The sequence below is a fragment of the Sciurus vulgaris genome (assembly GCF_902686455.1).
Source record: "Sciurus vulgaris genome assembly, chromosome: 14".
Lineage (NCBI taxonomy): Eukaryota > Metazoa > Chordata > Mammalia > Rodentia > Sciuridae > Sciurus > Sciurus vulgaris.
This window is the reverse complement of record NC_136475.1, coordinates 91,993,104-92,003,971: the sequence shown is the minus strand read 5'-3', so window position 1 is coordinate 92,003,971 and position 10,868 is coordinate 91,993,104. Positions and strand designations below refer to the sequence as shown.

Here is a 10,868-nt window from a genome sequence, read left to right as displayed (position 1 = left end):
AAGTGGATGAGTGACCTACACTGTCCTCTGCCTGGGGAGCCTGCACAGAGCAGCAGAGATGATGGGGAGGAAAGAGAAGGGGGATATCGAAAGAGAACAGAACCGCAGTGCACCAGGAGGAAGGGAAGAGGAGCACACCGAGTTCTACGCCTGCCTCAGGTGCTCCTGAGCCCGGTGCTGTAAGCGTGCCTCCCCTCTGGCCGGCGCCACTTCAAGCAGAACTCTATTGACGATAGCCCAAAGGCCATTTTGCTTGTACATAAAAAACAAAACTAAAAACCTCCATAAAGTCATCTTTAAAAATCACAGTATGTGAAGAACTACAGAAACCCAAGTTAATTTCAAATTAACTTAAGGGACGGGGCTTTGACTCAAAGAGGCTATTTGAATGAAAATATTTTATTTGTTTTGTTCTGGTACTGAGGATTGACCCCAGGGATACTCTACCACCAAGAGACAGCCTTGGTCCTTTTAAATTTGTTTACTTTTGCAGTGCTGGGGATGGAACCCAGGACCTCATACATGCTGGGCAAGTGCTTTACCACTGAGCTTTGTTCCAATCTCCTTTTTATTTTTTATTTTGAGAATGGGTCTTTCTAAATCTCCCAGGTTGGCTTCAAACCTGTAATCCTCTTGCCTCAGTTTCCCAACTTGCTGGGATTTCAGGTGTGTTTATTTTTCTAAATATTTCCTATAGTAAGTTTATCTCTGGTTATACTTAAAAAGATGGGGAAAAGAAAAAACCTATTTAATCTTATACCAAGTTGAAAGAATAACCAGTAGCTTCCATTTCTTTTTTATTGCTATTACAATTAATTGATGCTGTTGGTATAAAAATAGTTTTAAAATATCCCAAACTAATAATATAAGCAAGCAAAACAACCTATCAATACCAGCTTATTAACTCAAACAGGGTCAATACCCAGGCACCAGGTAACACAGGAGTGGTTTTTCCAGGGGCTTACTGGAGAATGTCTAGGAAAAGATCCCTAGAACATGATAAATCTTTTTTTCTGAACAGGATAAACAGTTCACTTCATGGTACACTTTTTAAAACATTAAAAAACAACAACCTGGTTTACTTGATTAAGAGTGAAAAGGACAGTATTATAAGGAGCAATGACAGAAAAAGCACCCTAGGGGCTACTGAGTGGGCAGTCGTTGGGGCCCAGGCGCCAAACCTTGACCTGCGTGCACCAGCCCTGACGAGCTGCTTGAACACACGCACCCCCTCGTCTGGTGTGATGTCCTCATGAGGACCAGTTAGGAAGATGCAGTCCCTCCTAGTCACATCCGGTCAGTTCTACACTCAATGCCATGGCCGGCCTCTTTGGGGTCTGGACCTCAAGTGACCAGCTGAACGACGGAGCTTCTTCCTTTCTTGTCGATGCAATTTCTCAGCCTCCTGTTGCTGCTTCTGTTGTTCTGACTAAATAGAGAAAATAAAATAAGCAGAGAAAAAGAAAAGGCAGTGCCCCTTCTGGTGACCTCAGAATGCAAGAGGAGAACCACTCCCACCCCCGCCCCGCCCCCAAGGGCCTGCCTCCTGACAAAGGCTGCCTGGCTGAGGCACATGGCGTGGCTACCTGACCTGGTTCCAACAAGCACTGGAGTTGACTCTGCTGGCAGGAGTGCCAGGATCAAGTCCAAGTTCTCACTTTTGTTGGTGGGGGTAGGAGGGGGGGCATGTGCTAGGGAATGAACCCAGGGCCTTGCACATTCCAGTCAAGCACCTTCCAGTGTTGCTTTGAAAGCGGAAATTCTAAATGCCAGGCAAGAGGAGAAGTACCCCAACATACCACTCTGATGAACCCACAAACACTCTTGGTGTGCTTTATAAGGGCCCCCAAGAGCCACCGGAAGAAGGTGCCATCGCTTATCAGATGCTTCCTCTCTCAGAAGCCTTCTGCTAGGAAGTCAGAACCAAGAGCTCATCCACATCATCTTAAATCAGGAAATACTTGTATGGAACCTTGACTAAACACTCATTCACCAGAGGAATTTTCGGGTGTTTCAAAAAAAAAAAAAAAAAAAAAAAAAACCAAACCAACCCGCTGACAGTAGAGGTTTGCTACCATTACACAGGACAGGAGCTTGGCAGACTCCACGGGTTCATAGCTACAGGAACACAGGGAGCCTCGGGCCGATGGCTGTGGGAGCACCCACATGTTCTCAGTCCTCGTGTGTTCCCGAAAGAACTGGAACTCCTCACTGTGACTAGTCACTACTCTGAGCAGAAATTGTTAGAACCAATGCAGAATCCAAAACAAAAGGAGCCCCTCATTTGATGGGGCTGGGAATGCAGATCAGGAGCAGAGGACGTAGCTTGCATGCTTGCGGCCCTGTGCTCAGCCCCAGAGCTGCACCACGTTTGACGGCTGAGATGACGCAGACCCAGTGTGGGAGCTCCCGCCAACCCGGGCAGCTGGTGGAAGTGCGCACGCGTGTCTGCCTGAGCAGCCTGCCGCGCTGAGGGTGCAGGGGCAAGAGGCCACCCTGCAGACACGTGAAACCTGCACACCTACCTAGCTCCCTCTCTTCCTCCTGTCCCTGTCCCTGGCCACCTTCCTACTGTGCAGTCCAGAGCAATCCCAATCCAACCTGGAGGTCATCTGAAGCAACTCTGAGTATTTCTTCTATATAATTTCAGAGCCATCTTATTTTCAAAGTGACAATCATCTCAGTACCTTCCAATTTAAAAAACAGGAGGAAAGGCCGAGTCTCCTCGCTATTGAAAGCAGCTATCACTCCACTCAGCACAGCCTAGCGAGGCTGCGCCCTCCCCACTTGACTTCATCGAACGTTAGACACGGGAATCAAGAAATGCCAAACAGTACAGAGTTTATGCGAAACGAGGCACGGGCACAGAGCCATTCTGAACGCAGTTCTAGCTGCAGTGATAAACACACAAGTGTGACTTTGCTCCACACAGAGGAAACTGAAGAGCTTCTTGCACTGAGAAGAAAAAGCTTCTACCACTCAGCCAGCCTTCTGACTGCAGTCAGGGAAAACTCGAGGAGTATCAGAAATGAATGGATGAAGGACAGGAACAGAGGCTTCTTCAAAGGAGACATACAAATGGCCGCTGAGCACATGACAAGATACCCAAAATCTTGAGTCATTAGGGAACTACAAACCAAAATCACAATGGGATGCCGCTTTGCCCATGAACGGCTATTTTAAAAAGACAATGACAAGTACTGGTGAGGGTGTAGGGAAAAGTCTGACAGTTTGTCAAAAAGTTAAACAGTAACCACGTGAACCAGCCATTTCACTCTCAGGAATATATCCAAGAGAATGAAAAATATGTTCATCTAAAAACTTACACAGAATTTTCATAGCAGCATTATTCATAATAGCAAAAAAAAGGGAAACATCCCAAGTGTCCCAAGTGGCTGTCAACAGATGAATAGAAAAGCAAAATGTGGTATAAACACATAATGAAGTATTACTCAGTCGCAAAAGGAAAGAAGTTCTGATCCATGGCACACCACGAATAGATCTTGATAACACTGTGCTAAGAAGCCAAATGCAAAAGAAAACACTGTATGATTCCTTTTATGTGCAGTGTCCTGAATAGACAAATCTACAGAGACAAGTAGATCAGTGGTCACCAGGGGTTGATGGGACGAGAGTATGGAGGTGCTGTTAAAGGGCACAGGGTTTCTTGTTCAGGTGATGAACACACTTGCGTGGTTTTAATCAGTGTGATGGTCACGAAATGCAGCAAATCTACTAAAAATCAGAGAGCTATATATATTTTAAAAAAGAGTCTTCTGGTATGTAAATTGTACTTTAAAAAGCAAAGAGAGGTGGAATCTTTGTCATTCTTGTCTACTTGGTGTCTATATTTAGGACAGGCGATGAATGATAAAAATTTTTAGAGAAGTGAAACCCTGTCATTTCACCCATCAGTTAATAGCAAAATATTTGAGCAGCTTATTCCTCCTTTACAATATGTAACAGGCCTTACTACAGTTGGTTAAATAAAAACCAGTGGCAAATGATTCATCTTGGGAAACTACAGCATCTAAGTGAGCCGGATGGGGCTGCCATGGAGGTTTAGAACTCGACGCTTCCTGGTCTTTTATACTCTTTTATATCCTTAGATGGTTAGGGCTTCTGCTTTATAAGGATGCACCTCAGGCCCCACAGGGACCCAGAAACCCAGAAGGCTGGCTTAGTACCAACACAGCCAACTCTGGGTCACGAAGACCTGCCTCCCTGAGGTCACCAGTAATTTCCTAGCACTGCTTCTCCTGGCTGTCAACCAGCAGGGGCTCTGGTTGCAGGGAAAATTCTAGAAAAGGCAAAACAGCTTCCTCCATTGGGGAAGCTTAGGAAGGCAGGCCTGAGGGTAGAGGACACAGGAAACTATTAGAGGCTGTTTTTCCTTTGTAAATTAAAAAAACAACATTACAAAACTCACCCTCTTCAACGTGAACGTCAATTGTTTGCTGCCAACAGTGGTATCTGATACATTCAATGTCCCATTTTTAGCTTCAAGTTTCAAACGATCTTCAAGGGTTTTGCTGTAGGAAGTTGAAAGGAATGACATTAATTAGCATTATGTTCTGATTTGTCATTTGAAACCAGTGTAATTAAGAGTGATCTCATGAGGAAAGACTTTTTGTGACTGACACAAACACCCACTAGGAAGTTCTACTTAGAAAGCTAGTTTGCCGAATGTGGCTGCTACCCAGTGGTTCAGCACTTTCTGCTTGAGTGGCTCTGGTGAGAGAGGACTTAAGAGGGAGACAGACACCTCTTCAGAAACCCCTGGAGGAGCACATGTGAGGAGGACCGCTCTCCTTCTGTCTCCTGCTTCTCCAGCCCAGATTCCAAAAAATTTTTAGGGGTAGCACCAAAAATTTCGATGATTGCTACTTATCTTACTAAATCATATTTGTGAGGCCACATAAATCCAAGGAGCAATCTATTTCTGAAGCCTCTAACTTACTGTAATGGTTGGTGGCATGCTGATTCTAAGCATTTTTACCTAAGCCATGCACAACTGAGGAATGTATGTGAGTATTTGGCAACTTGCCTATTTTCTACAAAGGAATGAATGTAAACGAAGGCCTCCAGGTCAAGCCACAGAGAAGAGCTATGATCATTCTGATTTCTCCTTCACTCAGTCCTATATGTCACCACCGTATAGCAAGAGCAGCTCAGAACATGGACACGTCTGACAACACAGAGAAAACAAAAGCAATCATACTTTGGATCAACACTATCTGATTCCATTGCACTCACTGCTGGATCTCTAGTCTATCCTTTCAGTTGCTGTAACTTGAATTGTTCATTCTGACACACTTTATCCCAGAGTTAAATCCCATTTCATTTCTTGATCATGTTTTCCAGACTTTTCTGGATCACTTTCAACAATCCATGCCTGTAACTGTTGTGCCCTGCAGTTCATGATCATTAGTATAACTGAGAATTCCTCCAGTACTTTCCAATGTTAAATTTGAATGTCTAACAAGTTATACAATATTCCATTGCATGCTGCTATAAGAATGTTTAATTATGAATCAGAACTTTGGTCCTTTTTAACTTACTTGAGAGGACAAGAAACCTGAATGAAGCCTAAAGATTAGACAGCTGATTCTTCTAGAAATAGCTGTGATGAGACTGGGAGAGGACAGGAGAGGAAAGGAAAGAGGGAAGATGCAACTTCCTTTTCTATCACCTTTGTGAACAAGCACACACTTCCCCTTCCTACCTACTCTCATTGCACCAGCCCAAGATGAATGAACCCTGTCAGTGTTGGGAATAAACACTAAAAACTTGACGGAATTTTAAAAAGATGGATTTGTGTGAAATGGTTCTTTTCCCTGCAATATGGCTTTCACAACTCGTAACTGAGCAGAATGTAACTTTCTAGAGGATCCATAGGACAAAGCAATGCTCCTTTCGAAATTCTGAAACTGATGTTTGATGTTCACACCATGAGAAATTTATACCTAGTTTATGACTACGAGTAATGTACTAAACATACCTTCTTTATGTAATTTGAGACATAAAGTGGTTAGCAGAAAAATGGCACTCTTTTCTAAGCAATAATGTTATTAAGAAGCACTTTTAAAGCACTCTTCATCTTCAAAGTTCTTTATAGACGAGCTAATTAATCCTTTCAACATCCCTGAGACGGAAGTATTCATCCTTTACAGATGGAAAAAGAAGGTAAAATGGGAGATGACTCGCCCCAGGCTATGCGGGGATCTGATCACGATACCCAGTTCCAATGACAGGATTTCTCCTTCCAGGTACTGTCAGACCACACTTGATTCATAAAGTTCTGTTCAGGAAACAAGTCCATTAAGTGTTCCAAACGACAAGTTTCCACGTGACAAACAGAACAAAATTAAGATTTAGCGTAGCTCTTTTTTAAATAAGAATTCAAAAGTGAAGCGTCAGCTGCCTCCAGCACGCATGTGCACTGTCGGCCCCAGCAAATTCCTCACCCGTTCATCTCATTTTTGTTCTTTCCTTTCACAGCTATAAACTCCAAGCTTCAAAGTTAACAGGGATTCTGAACAGCTGTGGAGTCATGGAGACAAAGTGGGACACAGAGAACACTAATTTGCGAAGAAAAAGACTTTTCAAGTAAATTGTGGGAAATTACTACTCTTTCAAGAATGACCTTACTTCCTCCGTGATAGGGCACATAAATTCTGGTATTCTCTCGATGTGCTTTAGACGTGCACTTGTAGAAACTTGTTCTGTCTCGGCTGCTTGGAGAGACAAGCTAAGTTTTAGAATGAGCCATGGCAGGAGATCAGACACAGACGGGGACTGTGTGGAGATTTCTACACAGGCGAGTCCTACTTCCCTCCCTTTGAAATTCGGCTTGCTGAACGTGGCTGCTACACAGTGGTTCAGCGCTTTCCACTTAAGTGGCTCTGGTGAGAGAGGACTTAAGAGAGAGCCAGACACCTCTGCAGAAACCCCCGGAGGAGCACGCGTGAGGAGGACCACTGCCTTCCAGCCCCTTGTCTCCTCTAGCCCAGGCTGCTAGTCTGCAGGCACTGTGGGACTTTCTAATTGACAGTAAAGTATTTTAGGAAAAAATGAAATTGGGACAAGGTGAATGATAACAACAAAATCCCTTCAAATTGATGGTGACTGCTAAGAAACCAGATCCAGGCTTCAAAAGGCTGCAGGTGAAGTGGCATTACTCAGTGCTGAATGGAGAGGGCTCCTGGGGAGAAGCTAACTTGTCCCTAAGGCGGTCTTGGTATAACAAATGGGCATCAGCTACAGGGGAAAAGCCAAGCCTTACAGGAGACGCCCAGGAAAGCTGAGTGACTGACTTCTTTGAGGTTTTAAAATACATACTCTACAATTTCTTTAAGTAGGAATATTTAATTAAAAATAATGCTCCTCAACTAAATTTTTAATCACTCGGCAGGAAGAGGAAGCAGAGGAGCAGGGGACAACATAAAGGTACATTCCTCAGAATTCAGGAGAGTTAAGTGGAGAAACAGAGCCCACAGAGAAATGAGGTTTTAAGTGTTTTTAAAATTCAACTGTAAGTAGTTTGTTTATAACTTTGAAAAATCTTCCCCTACACTGTAAAGGTTGTTAAAAATCGTTTCAATGCCTTCAGTCTGCACAGGTTGCTTCAAAGGCCCTACTGAAGGGATGTAGATTCGAGCGACCATGAAATCTGAGCCCCGGTCTGAGCACAACTACAATCTGCCAGGATCGCTATTGCCCGCTGCTGAGAGGAGGGGCCTGGCACCCTGCTGGGAGGGCACAGTGCTGGAGCACTTCAGAGGGTAACTGGCAGCTTCATGCCCCTTTTTTGATCCGGCTAAGTCCAACACTAGAATATACTGCAAAGAAATGCTTTGTGAATTCACAACTGTGAAAAGGTAAGAGAAAAAGGAGAAACGACCTACCCACTACAGTCACGTGATCACAGCACAACCACCTGATGAAGTTCCGCGCCTGATGAAGTCGTAACTCATGTGTAACTACTCATGGTAACCACTATGCTCATCAAGAAAATGTCTAAGTCTTACTGTTAAAATGAAAGGGCAAGTTAAACAATGTGATAAACCTGATGCATTCACGATAAGGAAGAGAAGCCACAACTACACGTAGGTGGTGTGGACCAGCATGGCAGTGCATGCAGCTGGCGGGCGGGGAGGACAGTCGCATGTGGCAAGGACTCAGGAGAGCTCACCCTTCAGCGACACAGGCTGACCGCTGGTAGATCACCGTACATGTTACTTAATAGTAATCTCTTTTTTTAAACATTTAAAGTTTGGTATGAAACTATTTTCAAAATAAGACGTTTAAAATGCTTTACATATAACTTCAGCTCCAGACATTGTCAGTGTGGAAAGTTAGCTGAGGTGCAAAACGTGCCACTGTTAACTCAAGTGGACCATGCAGTCAGGACAAGAAATTCACCAGGAGCTGCTGAGCTCCCCAGGGAAGACAGGTCCTCAAGGGCAGGAGCTGTCTTAAAAATCTTTGAATTTCCAGGACCTACCACAGGGTAGACACTTCAAAGCCTGCTTTCATAAGAGAACTGAAGGGGCCACCCAGCAGCTAGTATTTACTACCCAGGAAGAGGAGACATGCTCATCGACTGGAATGCTGGGGATTCTAAGGACGCTTCTTTTGTTCACCAACGTGGGCATCAGCAATGCTACTGCAGGCCTCGGCTGCTGCAGACACCAGAAAAGGCCCAAGTGCCCAGACCCTAACTGCAGTCAGCAAGCACGGACTTGCCAACCGTCCCACCTCAAAACAATTCTTGCCACGCATGCTGCTTCTCTCCCCGGTGGCTCTGAAGAGGTGCATCTGTCTTTCTCTTCACGGCTATCGCCTGGGTTAGGGCTCTGGTCCTATTTCTGACTCCTTACCAAACCCCGCTCCGACAGTGGACTCCACTCTGTCCTTTCTCCACTTTCCCATGGTGATTCTACTCAGACCACTGACAAATCACCTTCTTCAAGTTATTGGGTTGACTCCTTTCTTTCACTCCCAGACTTCTTGGAACAATCGTGTACACTAATTGTTCACAATATTTTTAAATCTCCCATCCGTCATCAGACCTGTGGTCTGCCTGAGAAAGTCGTGCGGAGTGATCCTCCCTGCGGCGCTTCCTGGCCTCCTTGCCCCCAGCTCTCTGCACACTCCACGTTTCCCCCGCCTCTCTGACAGCTCCGCAGTGTTCAGTGCCCGTCTCCTCATCTGGCTCTGAATCTGAACTCAGCCCCGGACAACCAATAGATGTGTGCCAGCTCTAGGAGTCAAGCCACTGCTGCACACACCTGTGCTGTCTCGGCACGAGCGAACGGCTCGTCAGACTCAAGAACACGGTCGTCAGGTTCTCCCAGCCTCAAGCCGGTTCTCCTTCTCCATCTTTCACATCGGTGGCGACATGCTGGACACTTTAATGTCATTCCTGGCTGCTCCTTTCTTCCTCCGTGTTCACATGAGTAGCCCAACCGTGTTTAGGTAGTGCCCGTTCGCCTCCCACTCTCGCACAGTTCCGTGATCACTGTGGTTCCACTTCCCCACCCCACAGTCAGGCCCCTCTCTGTCCAGGACCACTGATCTCTGTGTCCAGGTTCTCCTCTTTAATTTTTCAAAAACTAAGATATTTTGCTACAAGTTTCTTGGAAATAGGGACCTTTTGTGCCTCTATGTTTTCACTTTATTTTTTTTTTTTTACAACAAAAACATACTGTGTTTACTATAAAAGTATTTACATTACTGGCAGAGGGCTTGGAGTAGGTCTGATCATGTTACTCTTGAACAGTCTCCTGGCTTCCCAGGACTGGCCAGGCCCACTGTTGCCCATGGCTCCTGCTCTCCCCTTGGAAAGTTCCTCCCAACTCCCACCCTGTGCTAAGTGCTCGAGTCTGCACCTTTCAAAAGACCATTCCAATGTGACCTCTCACAAAGACTTCCTTAATTTCCCCCAAACCAAGCCCTGTTTGCCCTCTGCCCCTCAACGAGGACTCTTCACAGCTCAGAGCACATCTGCTATGACATGGGGCCCTAGGTGCAGGCCTTTCCTCCCCTCCCTGGGGTCTAGGGTGGCAATGGGCTCACACAGGCCCCTGATGAACATTTCACAATCAGATGGAGGGAGGGGAGGCGGACAAGTGGATGAACCACTCCACAAATAAAGTTGGCTAACTGCAAGGCACAAAAACCTATGTTGACAGACACGTGTGTTTATCCACAAGCATGTGACAGTGCCAAGCAAAGAGGACAACTCACTTGAGCTACTGTGTGCTATTTGCTTTCTCCTTTACAGAAATAATTTTCAAGATGGGCAAGTCCAGGTGAACATTCAAATACAAGGCATTCAATTTTGATGCTGTCTTTTGTTGATCACCTTGCAGAAACTCGTAGAATAAACATAAGGAGTCACTTCAGTTCTCTGAAGAATAATGGTTCAATGTTTCATTAAATAATATTAAGATACTGCAAGTTCAGGATCTGCCACAATAATCCAGTCATGACTAGAATTCAATAAGCAGTTTGTGCCAAAGGCTAGCAAATGGCAGGCTATTCATATCAGAGGGTTATTACTTCAAACAACAGGATTTTTCTTTTTGGCTCACGGAAGTCTTATTTCTTATTCAGGTCGTCTTCTAGAGAAGAATGCTTAACTTAGTAAGAGTGGTTAACTGCAGAAGGTTCACTCACCTATTGTTTATTCTTAAACATGACACTTTTATCTTGTTTATTTTTTACATTAATATCCTGCTGCAACCCACAGGCAGAAGGAAGAGGGTTAGTGTCGTTAGTCATGGCCCCATCCCAAATCACAGCCTCCCAGTACCATGATTATGCTCCAAACAATGGCTCCTCATCTTTCCTGCTCTGTGAGC

At 45.0% G+C, this 10,868-nt stretch overlaps 1 protein-coding gene across 1 annotated transcript in view; it reads right to left on the bottom strand.

The window, feature by feature from the left end:
• Positions 1–381: 381 nt before the first annotated feature.
• Positions 382–10,868, bottom strand: part of NOL10 (nucleolar protein 10) — an 89,929-nt gene continuing 79,442 nt past the window's right edge. The window contains exons 20-21 of the mRNA XM_079110791.1: positions 4,430–4,532; positions 382–1,429 (exon numbers count right to left, since the gene is read on the bottom strand). Of these exons, the coding sequence (XP_078966917.1) occupies positions 1,310–1,429; positions 4,430–4,532 (223 nt within the window). The 3' untranslated portion in view covers positions 382–1,309. The remainder of the gene's footprint in view (positions 1,430–4,429; positions 4,533–10,868) is intronic.